Source organism: Eleutherodactylus coqui, chromosome 9 (assembly GCF_035609145.1).
Source record: "Eleutherodactylus coqui strain aEleCoq1 chromosome 9, aEleCoq1.hap1, whole genome shotgun sequence".
Lineage (NCBI taxonomy): Eukaryota > Metazoa > Chordata > Amphibia > Anura > Eleutherodactylidae > Eleutherodactylus > Eleutherodactylus coqui.
Genome location: NC_089845.1, coordinates 14,144,423 through 14,163,455, shown reverse-complemented (window position 1 = coordinate 14,163,455; position 19,033 = coordinate 14,144,423). Strand labels below are relative to the sequence as shown.

Genomic DNA, 19,033 nt, shown 5'->3' with positions numbered 1-19,033 from the left:
TATCGGCAGTACCGTTATATGTTGCGGGCCTTGACTCTTAAGCTATCGGCAGTACCGTTATATGTTGCGGGCCTTGACTCTTAAGCTATCGGCAGTACCGTTATATGTTGCGGGCCTTGACTCTTAAGCTATCGGCAGTACCGTTATATGTTGCGGGCCTTGACTCTTAAGCTATCGGCAGTACCGTTATATGTTGCGGGCCTTGACTCTTAAGCTATCGGCAGTACCGTTATATGTTGCGGGCCTTGACTCTTAAGCTATCGGCAGTACCGTTATATGTTGCGGGCCTTGACTCTTAAGCTATCGGCAGTACCCTTATATGTTGCGTGCCTTGACTCTTAAGCTATCGGCAGTACCCTTATATGTTGCGGGCCTTGACTCTTAAGCTATAAGCAGTACCGTTATATGTTGCGGGCCTTGACTCTTAAGCTATCAGCAGTACCGTTATATGTTGCGGGCCTTGACTCTTAAGCTACGGGCCTTGACTCTTAAGCTATAAGCAGTACCGTTATATGTTGCGGGCCTTGACTCTTAAGCTATCAGCAGTACCGTTATATGTTGCGGGCCTTGACTCTTAAGCTGCGGGCCTTGACTCTTAAGCTATCAGCAGTACCGTTATATGTTGCGGGCCTTGACTCTTAAGCTATCGGCAGTACCGTTATATGTTGCGGGCCTTGACTCTTAAGCTATCGGCAGTACCGTTATATGTTGCGGGCCTTGACTCTTAAGCTATCGGCAGTACCGTTATATGTTGCGGGCCTTGACTCTTAAGCTATCGGCAGTACCGTTATATGTTGCGGGCCTTGACTCTTAAGCTATCGGCAGTACCGTTATATGTTGCGGGCCTTGACTCTTAAGCTATCGGCAGTACCGTTATATGTTGCGGGCCTTGACTCTTAGGCTATCGGCAGTACCGTTATATGTTGCGGGCCTTGACTCTTAAGCTATCGGCAGTACCGTTATATGTTGCGGGCCTTGACTCTTAAGCTATCGGCAGTACCGTTATATGTTGCGGGCCTTGACTCTTAAGCTATCGGCAGTACCGTTATGTGTTGCGGGCCTTGACTCTTAAGCTATCGGCAGTACCGTTATGTGTTGCGGGCCTTGACTCTTAAGCTATCGGCAGTACCGTTATGTGTTGCGGGCCTTGACTCTTAAGCTATCGGCAGTACCGTTATGTGTTGCGGGCCTTGACTCTTAAGCTATCGGCAGTACCGTTATGTGTTGCGGGCCTTGACTCTTAAGCTATCGGCAGTACCGTTATGTGTTGCGGGCCTTGACTCTTAAGCTATCGGCAGTACCGTTATGTGTTGCGGGCCTTGACTCTTAAGCTATCGGCAGTACCGTTATGTGTTGCGGGCCTTGACTCTTAAGCTATCGGCAGTACCGTTATGTGTTGCGGGCCTTGACTCTTAAGCTATCGGCAGTACCGTTATGTGTTGCGGGCCTTGACTCTTAAGCTATCGGCAGTACCGTTATGTGTTGCGGGCCTTGACTCTTAAGCTATCGGCAGTACCGTTATGTGTTGCGGGCCTTGACTCTTAAGCTATCGGCAGTACCGTTATGTGTTGCGGGCCTTGACTCTTAAGCTATCGGCAGTACCGTTATGTGTTGCGGGCCTTGACTCTTAAGCTATCGGCAGTACCGTTATGTGTTGCGGGCCTTGACTCTTAAGCTATCGGCAGTACCGTTATATGTTGCGGGCCTTGACTCTTAAGCTATCGGCAGTACCGTTATATGTTGCGGGCCTTGACTCTTAAGCTATCGGCAGTACCGTTATGTGTTGCGGGCCTTGACTCTACTACATATAACAGCCTTGGCCAGCTATCCTGTGTTCTGTGCAGTATTCCGATAAAAAATGAATTATTGTGGCAAGCTCACATCCTAGGAAAGCAGCATAAAGAGGTAAGACCAGTGGCCATAAACCCCATGAACTCAGCTGTTTTGTGTTTAACAGTATCTAAAGCACGATTTGATTTCTTCCAAAGACGTAGATGTGAATTATGTCTTGGAGACATTAAAAGGGTAAGCTGGTTACAGGACACATCCCTTAACTGTGCTTGAGGTAATAAAATAAACTGAGCAGTACTTACCCCATCTCCGCTACCAGGATCCAGCTCTGCAGCCCTGCCGTGTTTCCGCTGTTGTAACACCAGACGTCACCAGAAGTCAAGTGACTGCTGCAGCCAATCAGGATGTGAGCTCTGATACCAGGAGAATGGTGATGCTGCAACCTCTTGATTGGCTGCAGTGGTCACCTGACTTCTGGTGACATCTGATGTCACAACAGATACTGGAACCACGACATAGGTGCAGCACTGGATCCTGGTGGCAGAGGAAAGAGGTAAGTACTGCTCAGTTTGACTACAGTGAATGCTTTTGTCTGCTTCTATATATATATATATATATATATATATATATATAGTGAAAACCCTGACTGACTGACTCGCCGCTAATTCTCTAACTTCCTGGTGTCATACAAACATAAAATTTGGCATGACCATTCTTGAGGTTCTAAATAGGAAAAGTAAAGGGGGCTCAACGCGAATATTCAATGCTAATTGCAAAAGTAAGTTCACCCCATTGTAATGTAATCTCCCGGTGTCATAAGCATGAAATGTCGCACATTCTTTAGGTCCTAAGTGAAGACAGTGGGAGGGGGGGCACATTCTTCAGAGGGACATGGGTACATGCAACCTGAGGAGAATCTTAACGCTTCTCTATGTGTATACATATTTTATTCCTTGGTTCCTCTAAAGTAACCTTGATGTCATAAAATTTTCTGTGCAAAGGGTTTTCTGGGACCTGTAGTACTGAGCGTTTCTCAAAGGAGCACCAACTCTTAGAGCAAGAAATCTTGGGATCATTATCTCACAACTCCAGGCCAGGGCACTTAGCCGCCTGCGCTATGACCACTCCTGCAGTGCATCTCGCAGTAGTCTATATTGCAGTAATTTGTACAAGTGCTGTTTCAGCGCCATGTTTGACACCAGATCAGAATACTGCAGACGGGGGTCGGCCGGAGCCAAATACTATGCTTGTTCTCACTGTAATACTAAATTTACATGCGGCCAGTTTGAACTATTTTGTTCTAACTGCGTTCCATCAGAGCAGGTTGCCATAGAACTAGCTACTGGCATCCCTTCTGCCCAGCCAACACAAGTCGCTGAACCAGAATGGGCACACTCTCCGTTACAGGCGGTTGCGGACTTTACCGCTATTTTGGAAAGGCTAAACTGCTCCGACAGTTAATCTTTTCGAAACGTGTCAGATGGACATGATCTAGTTATGCAGGATTCTGCCCATTGCAGACCAAGGAAGAGAACTAGACCTTCCCATTGAAGGCGATCGTCTAGATTTCCTTTATCGCCATTCTATTGAATTCTTTCTGACCCGAAACCGCATCTTCCTTCAGACACATTAGGCCCCCTGTCCACGGGCGAGGCGGAATATCGCTAGCGATACTCCCCTGCAGGGTTCTCTGCGGTGAGCCTATCTGACAGATAGGCTCACCGCGGAGAATCACGGCAGATTGCAGCATGCCGCGATTTGAGTCCCATGAGCGGAGAATCGCTATGATTCTCCGCTCGTGGACAGGGGAAAGCTATGGAAAGCGTGCACTGCGTTACTAGCGGACAGATTATCGCCGCGAGTAACTCAATGCTCTGTCGTTCGTTGACAGGCAGCCCTTAGTCCATATATAGAAAATAGGAAGCAGCACCATAAGCAGATTCTTCACAGCATCTTATAAAGATAAACGTTGCTCATCTTTATTAGGGCATCCAGGGTTAAAAAGCAGCAGATCGCGTTGCTTCGGCCGGTGCAATGGGCTTTGTCAAAGGCAGTTGCATCGGCTGAAACTTTGCAATCGGCCGCTTTTTAACCCTGGATGCCTAAATAAAGATGAACAACTTTTATAAGATGCTGTGAAGAATCTGCTTATGGTGCTGCTTCCTATTTTCTATATATGGACTACTTTGTTGGAACCTACTGAAGTCCGGTTCTGTGGTTAAGCCTGCACCTTTTTCTGTGTTGCACCCCCACTGTTAGTGGCTTTTTTTTTTGGAGTGCTGCTGGTCATTTCATCTATTTTAGGAGCCCTTAGTCGGTCAAGGGGCGAACTCTCTGAGTCAACTTCTAATTCTGATCTGGATGGAGAACATGCTTCTAAAATTTTCCCACTGGATAGCCTGATAGTTGCAATAAGGGATACCTTTCACGTCACAGATCAGACTTCTACTACATCAGCAACGACTTTTTCATTCTGATGTGAAAAGCGTTTTTCTTTATGAAGAGTTTGAGAACTTACTGAATGGGGAATGGAGCATTGACGATAAATGCTTCACTAAACGTAGGAGTCTAAATATCATGTATCCTTTTCCAGATGCTTTAGTAAGTGGTAGTCTTCTCCAGCAGTAGATCCACCAATGTCTCCTTTGGCAAACACACTACTCTCGCTATGGTTGATGCTTCGCATTCTCAAGATGCAGTCACTAGCTAAAACTTCGTTTGAGACTGTGGGGTTGGCACTCAGGCTGGTTTTAGCCCATCTACTGAATGGGATAAGCAACTACGCCGAGGTATTCTTTTTGTATGTTCTCTGGAAAAATTTGCAGATATGGCGCAACAGATATTCCAAGACTGGGAAGAGTATATGCAAAGCCTCTCTAGATATGGCCAGACTCTTAGATCATGCGTCGGCGGCTTCGGCACCTGCACTTGATGACTTAAATCCTGGGACACGGATACTTTCCCTAAGAAGACCTAGACACCATTGTCTTGTATAAAGTTTCCATGGCAACCTATCAGCCCTTCTCAATTACATTGCGGTAAACAGATGACGTAACGGGGAACGCCCTCTCTGTGTGAAACCTTTTATATGCTGTTATCAATGTTGATCATGTCATGTAAGGGGTTAACAGTGAGAATCTGCTCTCACCGATCCCTGCTGTGGGGAGTCATAGCCAGCTCCTGCTGCGGATGGAGCGGGCTCGACTTCTGCGCCCGTGCCATCCATGTAAGTTTACGTCTACTTGCAGGAATCCCTTCCCAGCCAGGACACAAACTTACCTTATGTGGTGGGACGGGATCGGAGGGGTTTCCCCATAATTATTACTTTTTCTATTACAGTATGTCAAAATTAATTTTTCATTTTTTGTATTAAGAAAATGCTTATCTGCATAAATATCGCTGTTATATGCTTGTAGTATGGCCGCCAGGTCGCCTCTTGATTCCCACTCAGAACGTTCCCTTCTTACAAGCCTGTTTGCGCCTTAATGACCAGGCCAAATTTTGCAAATCTGACATGTCACTTTAGCATGGAAAAACACCAGAAAGGTTTTGCATATCCAAGTGATTCTGACATTGTTTTTTCGCCACATGTACTTCATCTAGGCGGAAAAAAATAGACCGATAGAATTTGTGTTTATTTATTAAAAGCGCCAAAATTGGGAGAATTTTGAAAAAATCATCATTTTTTCACATTTCCAACTGCAATATCTCAAATATGTGCAAACATAATATAGAAATTTTTGCTAAGATATATATTTCCATCCGTTTACTTTATTTTGGGCGCACATTGGAAAAACTTTCGGTTTTTGTCAACCATTTAGGAGATGTGCAAATTTAACATTACTTTTTAGCATTTTGAGGAACACTTTGTTTTCCTACCCCAAGCCAAGATTGGAAAGGCTCATAGGAGTCAAAATGATAGATACCCCCACAAGTGACCCCATTTTAAAAACTACACCCTTTAAGGTATTCACTGAGGGGTGTCATGAGTATTGTGACCCCACAGTTTTTTTTGAGGAATTAATTCAATTTAGAGGAGAAAAAGTAAAATTTCATATTTTTGCAAATTTGTTATTTTAAAGACATATTTTTTTCCTATAGTTTACCTGAAAATGAGGATTTACACCCCAAAATGGATACCCCTGTTTCTCCCGTGTTCAGAAATATACCCATTGTGGCCCTAATGTTATATCTGAGTCTACAACGGGGCCCAAAACCATAGAAAACCCCCACAAATTACCCTATTTTGAAAACTAGACCCCTTAATGAATTTATCTAGGGGTGTACTGCATATTTTGACCCCACAGTTTTTGAATGAATTTAAGCAAAGCAAAAGGAAAAAATTAGGATTTTCGTTTTTTTGGTAATTCTGTCATTTTTAAAAACAGCTTTTTTTTGTACAGCACACATATGACTGAAGACTTGCACCCAAAAATGGATACCCCTGTTTGTCCCGTGTTCAGAGACATACCCATTGTGGCCGTAATCTTATATCTGGATGCACAAAGGGGCCCAAAATGAAAGGAGTAATCAGTGGCTTTCAGAACATAGATTTTGCTTGAAGTCCTTTTTGGCCCCATTGCCCATTTGTAGAGTTCTTGAGCGCTCAAAATCATATAGAACCCCCACAAATGACCCCATTTTTAAAACTAGACCCCTAACGAATTTATCTAGGGGTGTACTGTGTATTTTAACCCTACAATTTTTGAATAGATCTAAGCAAAGCAGTAAGAAAAAAGTATGATTTTCAGTTTTTGGGCTATTGCGTCAATTTAAAAACATGTTTTTTTGTACAGCACATATATAAATGAAGACTTTCACCCCAAAATGAATACCCCTGTTTGTCCCGTGTTCAGAAACATACCCCTTGTGGCCCTAATAGACTTACAGGACACATGGCTAGGGCTACAATGAAAGGAACACCCGTTGGATTTCGGGGTACAACTGAATAAATTCCAGGCCCCATTGCCCACTTATAGAGCCATTGAGCGGCCAAAACTATAAAGAACCCCCTCAAATGACCCCATTTTGAAAAATAGACCCCTTAACGAATTCATCTAGGGGTGTACTGCGTATTTTTGACCCCACAGTATTTGAATGAATCTAAGCAAAGCAGAAGGAAAATAACGATTTTCAATTTTTTTGGCAATTTTTAAAATTTAAAAACAGTTTTTTTGTACAGTGTACATAGGAATGAAGACGTTCACCCCAAAATGGATACCCCCGTTTGTCCCGTGTTAAAAAACATACCCCTTGTGGCCCTAATTTACTTACAGGACCCATGGCAAGGCCTATAAAGGAGGGAACACCCGTTGGATTTCAGGGCACAACTCTATAAACTCCAGGCCCCATTGCTTATTTGTACGGAATAAAAATTAGCTCCCTAAAAATCCCCCCCCCCCCCCCCCACACACACAAACACTCCGCGCCCTTTCCGGCATTTGCAAATCTTAGATAAAAGTTATAATGTGAACTGTGTGGTATTTCCAAAGACGGGTAATTACGGAGGCTGGTTGGAATGGGCCCATGGGGCAATAAAACCGTGTATCCCCCGTCCTCTCATGCTTTTTGGGGGTATTTCGTAACCTCAGCGGCAGGGATGGGGTGTAAAAAGTGGCACTCTGTGAGTCTCCGTAAGCTTGATGAGGTGCGGCGGTCTCACACAGAAGACGCTCAACAAGCTGCTCCTGGAACTGCAGGAAGGCAAGCGTTCCCGGGTCTTCTTGTAAAATACGTATCACAGGTAGCGGTCTGAATAACGCAGGGCTCACACGGCCGGATGTGGAATCCGCTTGCGGAGGCCCGCAGCGGATCCCATCTGTGAGGCCGGCTGTGACCCTGCGTATGGCCGCATAATGTACTGCGCATAACTGCCTACTCACACAGGCGGTCATGTGCAGTACATTTTTTTTTTGTTTGTATTTCCCGCACCGTCGCTTGGCGATGACACGGGTACCCGCAGCCCGTACACAAGATAGTTGCGTATGGGCAGCGGGTATATCCATGACCATGGAGCACAATGGGCTCTATGCTGCGGATAGCCGCGGTAAAATAGAACCTGCTGCGTTCTCTTTTTTGCGAGTGGATTACGCAGTTCTGACCCCACTAATGTGAGCGGGAATTGTGTAATCCAATGCGATCTGCGTGATACCGTGGATCAGACGCACGCGGAATCTATAATTCCTATCCGGTCATGTGAGACCGACCTAAGGTAGATCGCTACTTTTTTATTACCTGACCGGGGACCGCTCAACGAGGCCACCCGTCACTGCAAGAGATTTTACATTTCCTGGGCTCCCTGACTCCTGCGCATGTGTCCGGTATTTTGCCGGTGGTCGCATGTGCAGAATCCGGGTAAGTTCATGGATGAGGATCGCGTCAGAGTGCAAATACGGAGGCCTCCGGTAAAAAGTTTCATTTCGTCTCACCGATCGCATCAGTGAGGTGAGATGACACTAACTTTTTAAAAAAACTTTTACGTGATCGCCATTATCCATTGGATAACGGTGAACACGTGATCAGGAACCGCTCACCGCGGCCCCCCCGTGAAATTTCCAGGCTCTTGGCTAAGTTTTGTAGCCAAGAGCAGGGAGATATTTTAAGTTATCCTGGCAATCCACGGCTTTTGCGCATGCGTCTGCCGCTTTGGCGACCGCCGCGTGCGCAGAACCTGTGGTAAGGTCCGCGGATAAATCCGGGGGCCTTTGGTACGTAATTTCATCCTCCCTAATGGATATGATCTGTGAGGGGAGATGAAATGTAAGCGGTTTAAACTTTTTTTTTTACTTTTTAAACTTTATTTTTAACTTGTAAAAATTTTTTTTTTCACTTTTTTACACTTTTTTTTAATTACTTTTTTACACTTTTTTTAGTTTCAATGATCACTGCTATCCATTGAATAACAGTGATCATCTCTGCAGGGACATCCCTCTGCTCCTGGCTACACATGGCAGCCAGGAGCAGAGGGATTTTAAATTTCCCGGGTCCTGAGCCCCTCTGTGCACGCGCCCGATGTCAATCATCGGGCGTGCATGCGCAGGAGGGGACTCCGGTCCCGGAAGACCGGGACACCGCTGAGGACCGTGGGTGAGTATTTTCACCTCCCCTCATGGATCCGATCCATGAGGGGAGGGGAAATTAACTTTATTTTTACTTTTTTAAAACTTTTTCGCAATTGCCGCTATCCACTGGATAGCGGCGATCGCGGGTCCGGGGACATCTTCTGGTTCCCGGCTACCTTCAGGAGCCGGGAACCAGGAGATTTTAAACTTCCCGGGGTTCCCATTCTTCTGCGCATGCACGTGACGTCATTCGTCTGGCGTCCATGCGTAGAAGAGCCGCGCTGGGTCCCGGAGGACCCATTCTCCGCGACAGACATCAGGGAAGCCGGGTGAGTATTTTCAGCTGCCCTTATGGATCCGATCCATCAGGGCAGCTGAATCTTTAGCTTTTTAAACTTTTTTTTTCACTTTATTGCGATCGGCGCTATCCATTGGATAGCGCCGATCGCAATGCCGGGGGGAACTGCCCGCAGCCCAGGATGACAGCTCCATGCTGTCGGCTACCTGCGGGCCCCGACAGCATGGAGCTGTCACGTCTAGAGCCCACGGGGCTTTATTCTCTGTAGGACGCATGTTTTTACGTCCTCCGAGAATAAAGCCCACTTGGGCAGGACGTAAAAACACTATGGGCTGGTCGTTAAGGGGTTAAGCGAGGAGACAGTGTAAAAAGAAGGTGACATCAATTGATCCTTCTAAATTTCTTATTGCATGTGTGAAAAACCCGTATGCGCATTGAATAAGCATATACACACGCATTAAAAACCTATTTCACAGACTGCATCTGCCCGTGTGAATGAGCCCTAACAGGAGCGATCAGTGTGCTGTACGCCGCCTCACCCCCCACTCAAGGATGCAGGGACAGCGACGTTGAATTCCTGGACAACCCTTTTGTAATAAGGAAATTCCATAGTTACTTAAAAGGGCTTTTCCACTGAATGAAGTCTGCAGCGCTCTGAGGCCTGGGAGTGGTGGAGGAAGGAGGAAGAGTAAACATATAGGCCCAGGCACAACCACGTCGCACCAGTAGGACTGCTGGAGATGGCCAACCACAGTACTGGCACCAGCAGTCCCGTTATAAATGACCAGAGCGGCATTATGCTGGTGCGATGCAACCGGGAAGTGAGAGGGAGGGCGAAATGGGGACCCTCTGTTCTCAGAAGTGTCAGATCCCCACAATCTATCAATTTTCACTTTCAAATTTCATCCACTAACTGGAATACCCCTTTAACTTGGATCCCAGTGGTCATCCATTTATTTCTGGTCCTGGCCTGTCAGGTGGCATGTGATCAGCTTCAGAGCCTGCTCCACACACATTGGATGTACATGGCTAGTGGATACCACATAAGTTCCCTTACGTGAATTCTCATGGGATGAGATGCAGTGGCATAGCAATAACAAGGAGATTGTGCGCCATGACCCCGCTTCCATAGGCGGTCTGACTGCTACCATGTGTCCTGTATGGACAGAGCATACTCTGCTGCCAATCTCCCGCTGATGCCTCTCATGAACAGTATAATCTTGTAGCATATTGACCTTATTTATTGTCGCCATGCTTCCAAAGGTAACTTCTTGCCGTGTTTAGTTCAAGTTGCCCCTTACTGCTCTAACATGGCATGGGGCTTTTCAGAACTAGAAGACATTCTACAGACAGGCCTACAATATGTGGCCATTCAATCAGCTGCTTGAAGGGGACACAGTGCTCACATGCGAAAGGCCCTTTTACACATAATAGTATCGCTCAAAATTCATCCAAACGGCAAAAAATGAGTGATAAACACGGGCATCGTGCACTGTTCGTTTGAACTATGGATTTTACTTCACATAAAATCCATTGTTCGGACGCTGAAAGACTGAGCAAATATATATCATTTGAATGCATTTCACACATCTTTCAGAAGACTGCAGGATGTTCTCACCGCGGCATGTTAAGACTAACCACGAGGAGAACGATGGAATGTATCTGCAGCTGTTTGTTCTCCACGCAGCTAGTGTAAACAAGCAAACAGCTGCTGATACATTCCATTGTTCTCCTTGCAGCTAGTGTAAATATGCAGTAGAATCTGGTAGCAGCTCCGCCTCCATTCACCAACAATGCTTGTTCCTGTGCGCTGGGACAATCCGTTGGGCATCTGCTCCCAACCACTCGTCCTGTGTAAAAGGGCCCAAATTCAGTGCATAACATGAGAAATAGAAATGCGTTAGTTATTACAGCTATTTCTGAGTCACCTCTGTGTATTATAAATACGTTCCTTTGGATTCTCTTAAGTTGTGAAACTTTCTTAAAACACAAAGTTAAGTCATTTTGTCACTACACAGTTGTTGCAGACCACTAAAAGGAAAGGTCCTGTTCTGGGGAGCCCGGAGAGTAAGCGTATTAAAGGTAAGCTATACAAATGTCAGTAGTCTGTTGCACTTTACTAACATGTATGAGTTACAGCGGTACCCCAGTCACATAGCCTTGTTCTCTGCTGCACTGCATAGAAAATTGGAAGATACACTTCTTTAACGTAACATATTAGTAAGTGGATGTATATATAATGCGGCAATGGCTGATATTAAAAAATATTATTACAGAAAGGTGAAAACAATAAAACAAACAAAAAAAATTGGAAAACATTGGGTGCAACGCGTTTCAGAGCTGAAAAGGCTGCTTTTTCAAACACATGAACTATTAGTTAAATGATGTTATGTGTGTATATGTATATATATGTGTGTGTATAATATATGGGGATTTCCATTTGCATGTTAATTACCATAATCATGTTACCTTTGGTGATGGCTGGGTGTGTCCTACCTGCAGAATTTCTACTTGGCATGGGTTCTACAGTTCTAAAGTGATTTCTTGTGTTGCTTCCACCATCTCATGTGTAAAAACACTGAAGATTCTGAAACATCTCGCACCTAGTTTTATTTATGATATAACATTTGTTTCGTTGTTTACACCTTGTTCGTATTTTTTTTTTCCTTTTTGGTAATATTACAATTTTTGTAACTGATAAGCAGATTTGTGTCTCATAATAACTTTAGTGCGCTGAATTCACATATGATATTAGTTTTTTTCCTGCCATGTAAGATTTTCCAATTATGGGAAATAATGTAATCCAATTGCCGTTGTATTGTATTTTTTTGGGAAATCTCACCATTAACCTGCTTACTAAAAAGAACAACAAAAGTGATTGTGCAACTGTTTTGCAATCGCTGTTACACGTCGCGCGCTACCGGAACACTATAAGGGTAGGTTTATGTAACATAGGGTATGTTTCCACGTGGCGGAAACACTGCAGATCATCCACTAGTAAGTTATACTTAATGAAATGTGTTTTCACAGGTCATTGGTTAGACTAAATAAGAGTCAAAATCAGAAAACAAAGATACATGTTTCGTATCGCTGCGTCCATAAAAGTCCGATCTATCAAAGTAATGCATTATTTACTCCACACGGTAAATGTTGTCTGAAAAAAATAAAATAAAATAAACACACCAGAAATACGTTTTTTTGCTCATTCTGTCTACAAGAAAAAAATGCAATAAAAGTGATCAAAAAGTCGTATATATTCCAAAATGATACTAACCCAAACTACAGGACGTCCTGCAAGACATGAGCCCTTGCACAAGTATGTGGACGGAAAAATAAAAAAGTTATAGTGCACAGAAAATGGCGGCAGAAAATAATTTATAAAAATAGTACAGCAAAAAAACCAAACAAACGAGATGTTTGTTATCGCAGTAATCGTACTGACCCGTAGAATAAAGTTGTCAAGTCATTTTTGTTGCATTCTATGGGCCGTAGAAACAAGATGCACTGAAAGATGGCGGAATTTTTTTTTCTATTTACTCCACTTAGAACTTTTTAAAAGTTTTCAGTACATTATATGATACAATAAATGGCACCATTGAAAAATACAACTCGTCCCGCCAACAACAAGCCCTCATACAGCGACAGCGATACATAAAGCAAAAAAAAAACTTGGTCACTAAGGGTTTAAATAACTTTAAAATGAGACGTGCTGCTATTATTCAGGTTTACCAGTGTAATTAGCATATTTTAATTTTACAGAAACATATTAATCATTCTTTGTTACGAAATTGTTGTAAAAATTTGTTGCACAGTGTAATTTTTAATATCAGCCATTAAGGCCTCATGCCCACGGCCATGATGGTCTGCGCCAGCGGAATATTGACCCCATACTCACCTCTCCGGGTCCGGCGAGCTGGCGCATATACGCATGACGTGCCGGCGGTGGGCGGTGATGTAGTGGGCGGTGACAGTAATCACGCAATTTTTTGCCCTGCTCACAGCGGAAGAATTGCGTGATGGCCGGTTTCCATTGACTACAATGAAAGCCAGCTGCGCGTTTTTCAGCGGCATTTAGAGCATGTGCGGTTTCTTTTACACTGCGGAATTCCGCAGCGTGAACATTGAGCTATTAGGTAGAACCTAATAGCTGCGGGATAACGCTGCTGATTTTCACCGCGTTTCACGTGGCAGAAATCCGGCCGTGGGCATTAGCCCTAAAACTGGATATTTTCCTTGACTCTTGTGGAATGGATATATTGATTACCGTCTATTGATAATACCACCTTGCGTCATCTTGCACCTTAGAGGGGTTGTCTTCTGGATTTTTCCTAGATCCCACACACACTTCCTCTCAATCAAGGATGTTTTCTGGTGATTCTGCCAGTTATTGACTATGGCTTTATGGGTTAGACCCCTGAGCGCGGGAGATTCTTTCTTATTCATTTGCTCTTGATGTTTGTCCGACCCCTTAAAACGTAGTCTTTATTGTTAAAAATTATTACAATAGTTCCACTAGATTTGGAGGAGCTGCAGGAAGCGGTGAAAAGCATGCAAAACAACAAGGCCCCAGGGGAGGACGGTTTTCCTATAGAATATTATAAGTAGTTTGCGGATATTTTGTTACCACGTCTCTTGGACACTATAGGGGAGGCGGAGGAGCAGGGTGAACTACCGCCATCTATGAAAAAAGCGTAAATAACAATTCTACTAAAATCGGATAAGGACCCCCTGTTGATGGACTCGTACAGACCAATCCCACTGTTAAATACAGATGTTAAAACTATAGCAAAAGCCCTGGCAAATGGACTTTCCAGAGTGGTATCCACCCTGGTACATCCGGACCAAAATGGGTTTATACCAGCGAGGTCCACGGCAGCGAACATACGCAGACTGTATTTGAACCTACAAATTCCCACAGACAATGAGGGAAACAGAATAATGTGCTCCCTAGACGCCGCTAAGGCTTGTGACAGTGTTGAATGGTTATATCTTTAAAAAGTACTAGAAAAAATGGGGTGCGGCCCAGGGTTCCTGCGTATGGTCAGACTGCTGTACACAAACGTGGGGGCGGATGTGTTCATCAACAGGGGTCCTCTGATATGTTCCCACTACACAGGGGAACAAGACACGGGTGCCCGCTGTCACCACTGTTGTTTGCACTGGCAATCGAACCACTTGCGTGTAAAATATGGGCTCACCCAGGAATAGCGGGTTTCCGGAGAGGAAATATGGAGAAAAAAATTGCTTTATATGCGGATGATGTACTCCTATTTCTAGAGGATGCAGGGGGTCTTTGGAGATGACTATGCAGACAATTAAAGAATTCGGATCCTTCTCAGGATTGACGATCAATTAGTCTAAATCAGTAATAATGCCAGTGGATGTCCCCGAACTGCAAATTATTAATAAAGAAATAACTATGAAATGTACCGAGACATTTAAATATCTGGGAGTTAACATCACTAGAAAGGTCAGTGAATATGGGAGGATAAATCTAGAACCACTCATTACCAGGTGGAAACAAAAACCTCATGTGCGGTGTAAACTTCCATTGTCAGTGATAGGAGGACAAATCTTATTAAAATGATATGGATGCCGCAGCTACTATACTTCCTGCATAATTCCCCACATTGGATAACACAGCGCTTTTTTTTATAAAATCAACAGAATGTTTAGAGAACTTATATGGGGGGGGGGGGGCGAATCCCCCGGGGGGGGGGGGGAAATCCCCCGCTTTAAACTGGAAGTGCTGAGTAACCCTAAAGAGAAGGGCGGATTGGCAGTACCCAACCCCCGGTCATATTTCATAGCTTCCCAATTACAACATCTTAGGGGTTGGGAATCGGAGGAAACACAAGATGCTTGCTTCCGGATTCTGAAGGAATGTTTCGCCGGGTCACACTTATTCGAAGTTCTAGAGAGAGGTATATTCAGTAAAAATGGTCATAAATACCCCCACGCTACTACTTATTCACAAAACACGGAGGAAAACTAGGACTATGTTAGGAATAACTAGTTGCACACAATACACTCCAATATGGAACAATCCACGTTTCCCAGAAATTTATAAATTGCAGGATTTCCAGGGATGGGAAGATAAAGGAATTATAAGAATGACACAAATATTAGATGGAGGGGAGATTAGAACCATCGAGCAATTAAGACAAGACTATGATCTATCCAATAAGGAATTTTATAAATACCTGCAGTTAAGACACGCCTTCCGGGAGGAGGTGAGCACGACGGAAATAACGGTAGCAACAAATATAGTGGCTAATATAATTGGAACAGCAAACACTACGGCTGGGAAAATCACGCAACTATGCTGTCATGTGCAGGACACAGTGAATGCACGCAACCCGGTTCGGTCCAAGGCAAAATGGAAGAGGACATTGGCCCTATTGAGGAGTCGCACTGGGAGGAAATCCTACAAATGATGCCTAGTTTGTCTCTGAGTGAGTTGCACAGGCTGTCTCAAATATACCTGATACATAGAGTATACCGGACCCCAGCCTTTCTACATAATATAGGAATAAGAACTTCACCTATGTGTGCAAGACTCTACTACTTAGATCGCGGCAGGGAAGGGGTTAACAGCGGGACGCCGGCTGTGATTAACAGCCGGCTCCCGCTACGGGAAAGCGCGGGATCATATGTGATCCCGCACTATCCCCAGGACGTAAATTTACGCCCTGGAGCGGGAAGGGGTTAAAGTCTGATTGATCAAAGTAATGCATTATTTACCCTGCACCTGCTAGCCATAATCCACCGACACCTGCAGTCATACTGATTCTGCCACTATACGGCCTGACTATTGCCTATGTGTATAGCACCCCTCACTCTCCACCCCGCCATACCCTGCCCATCTCCAGCCCCTTTACCGTCTGTATCACCCCATTATCTGTAGTATGTAAGCTCGTTGGAGCAAGACCCTCACCCCCACTGTTTTCATCAATTGATTACTACATGTAACCGTGGTCTTGTTTTATTTCCCCTGTCTTTGTAAGCGCTGCGGAATATGTTGGCGCCATATAAATAAAGATTATTACCTTGTTGTACCACCTTTAGTTTGCATAAAAGATGTGATACAGGCAGGCATGGAAATTATAGTACCACTGCCAACAGATGAGACGGATCGTGTCAAAGGCAGTACACATAATGGGTGCCACGAGACCAAATGTCCTTCAGCCTAGTTTCTGGTAATGGTTCCAACAGACATAGGGGTCTGATACAATAGTGCCATGATTGTGTCTCTGGATGGCAGACAACAAAACATTTGGAGTTGCCTGTTTTTGTTGGGCGATCAGACCATCTTCTGTACTGACGGTCCGTCGAGGGCGGCCTGAGTTCGGTTGCCTTCGTGCATGTCCTCACATAGCCACAGGTCCCAACACCTCCTAATAGTTTTCTCTTGGATTACATTGTAAAGCCATGTCTAGTAGTCAACAAGCTCTACACAAGTGGAGAAAAATCGGTTCACTACGTACAAGTAGCCTCTGAGAGTCTTTTTTTACAGACAAGAGTGGAACCACTTTTAGGCCCTTAGGTGGCAAGACTGTTCATCTAATCATACCACAACTCATTTGCATATCTGCTTTGTAACTGACGAGTTTTGCAGTAAAATAACAACTTCAAGTTCTTGATTTTTAATTTTTTTGTGTATGTATGTGTATATCATAAAATCCTAGAATGGTAGATTTGGAAGGGTCCTCCGGCTCATCTGGTCCAATCCCCTGCTCAGTGCAGGATTCACTAAATCATCCCAGACAGATGCCTGTACAGCCGCATAGAGACTTATAATAAAGACTTTCATTAAAGGAGAACTCCCCACCTCCCGTGGTAACCTGTTCCACTCATTGATCCCCCTCACTGTCTAATATCTAATTTGTGTCTCCTCCCTTTCAGTTTCATCCTATTGCTTCTAGTCTTTCCTTGTACAAATGAGAATAGGGCTGATCCCTCTGCCCTGTGACAGCCCTTCAGATATTTGTAGACAGCTATCAAGTCTCCTCTCAGCCTTCTTTTTTGGAAGCTAAACATTCCCAGATCCTTTAACCGTTCCTCATAGGACCTGATTTGCAGACCGCTCACCATCCTGGTAACTCTTCTCTCAACTTGCTCCAGTTTGCCTATGTCTTTTTTAAAGTGGGGTGCCCAGAACTGGACACAGTAATAATAATAATAATCTTTATTTGTATAGCGCCAACATATTCTGCAGCACTTACAAAGACAGGGGGAATACAGAAAGACAAAAGAACAAAAATTACTGAACCACGGTTACATGTAGTCATTGATTGAAACAATAGGGTGAGGGTCCTGCTTCAACGAGCTTACATACTACAAGTAATGGGGTGATACAGAAGGTAAAGGGGCTGGAGATGTGCACGGTAGGGCAAGGTGGAAAGTGAGGGATGTTATACACAGACAATGGTGAGACATTTAGCCGTGTGACGGCAGAATCAGTGTGACTGCAGGGGCGGTTGATGGTGGCTAGCAGGGATTGCAGTCAATAGGTCAGGGAGCATGTTATCAGACGGCGTACGGAATGGCTCGGTTTAGGGAATAAGGTATGCCTCCCTGAAGAGGTGAGTTTTTAGAGCACGCCTGAAGTTTTGTGAGTCCTAGATAACTGCTACTCGAATAGACAGCTGGCGGAAAAGCCATAGCATATGTACCTCAATCGATGGGAAGGTGAGTGAGGGTACCGGGGGGATGACCTGGTAGGTAGATTGCGGAGAGAGAAGAGCACCTACTACTCCACCATGCCTGTCATCCGGTCTTGAGGTATGAGAGAACTGCAGGCCATTGTAAGACAATGCAGCAGGGGAGGCCGTGTCAGACTGCCGCATCCATGTTTCTGTGGGAGCTAGCAGACTTAGTGTCAGGACAGTGTCCGGGATATGGGGGTCCCTGATATATCCCGCAACCCCTGTCCCTGCCTACTTGCCCCCCTGGGCTAACCCCCAGGGCGACAACTGGGCGGCGGTCCCTACCCTCACTAGGGAAGCGGGACACGGGGAGACAAACAGACACTGAAGACAAACAACGGTAGAGCGGTCAGACAATCCGGGTCGGCAACAGGAGGGTACGCAGTACAGGGGGGTCAGGCAAAAACGTAGTCAAGGTCCAAAAGCAGAGGTCAAGAAAGCCGGGGTCACAAACAGGAGTCAAAAGAATACGCGGGTGCAGCTGGAAGACCAAACTAACACTGGCAAGGCCTGAGAGGAAAACACACCTATTTAAATGCTGTCAGCGCTCCCGCCCCAGAAGCTGATTGGGGCGGGGAGCCTGACAGCAGCAGGGCTAATCAGGGCGGTGCTGGGGGCACGCCCCCAGTCTCACTGCACAGACAGTTACCAGGGAAGCCAGCCTGGTAGTCAAGCGACTAGAAGCACCAGCTGCCTCCCTAGCAACCCGGCGGCGACCAGTCTTACAGCGGCCCGGGGAGATCACAAGAACCGGGGTACCTCTGCGCCGTGCTCCTGTACCCCGGGTGGCCGGACCGGTGGTGCGGGCACGGCGGCCCCGAGAGTTGCCGGTTCTGACAGTACCCCCCCTTCTACGGGGGGACACCGGACCCCCATGGCCAGGTGCGGGCTTAAGCGGGAAAGCCCTGTGGAATGCCTGGACTAGGCGTGGCGCATGAACGTCCCTGGCAGGGACCCACGTCCTATCCTCAGGGCCAAATCCTCTCCAGTGGACCAGGTACTGCAGCACACCTCTAACCCGTCGGGCATCCACCAGCCTTTCTACTTCATACTCCAGTTCCCCCTGTACCAGAGAAGGAGGAGGCGGGTTCTGGGTGGGTAGAACTGGAGTCACATACTTCTTAAGTAAGCTTTTGTGAAAAACCTTGTGGACCTTCCAGGGGTCAGGAAGTGCC

General features: G+C 45.4%; 1 protein-coding gene across 5 annotated transcripts in view; it reads left to right on the top strand.

The window, feature by feature from the left end:
• ZNF830 (zinc finger protein 830) overlaps nt 1–19,033 on the top strand; it is a 129,720-nt gene that overhangs the window by 4,970 nt on the left and 105,717 nt on the right. For 3 of the 5 annotated variants that reach the window (XM_066579135.1, XM_066579134.1, XM_066579137.1), the window contains exons 2-3: nt 11,169–11,232; nt 15,489–15,605. In XM_066579135.1, the coding sequence (XP_066435232.1) occupies nt 11,169–11,232; nt 15,489–15,605 (181 nt within the window). The remainder of the gene's footprint in view (nt 1–11,168; nt 11,233–15,488; nt 15,606–19,033) is intronic. The other 2 variants (XM_066579139.1, XM_066579138.1) reach the window with 1 other exon arrangement.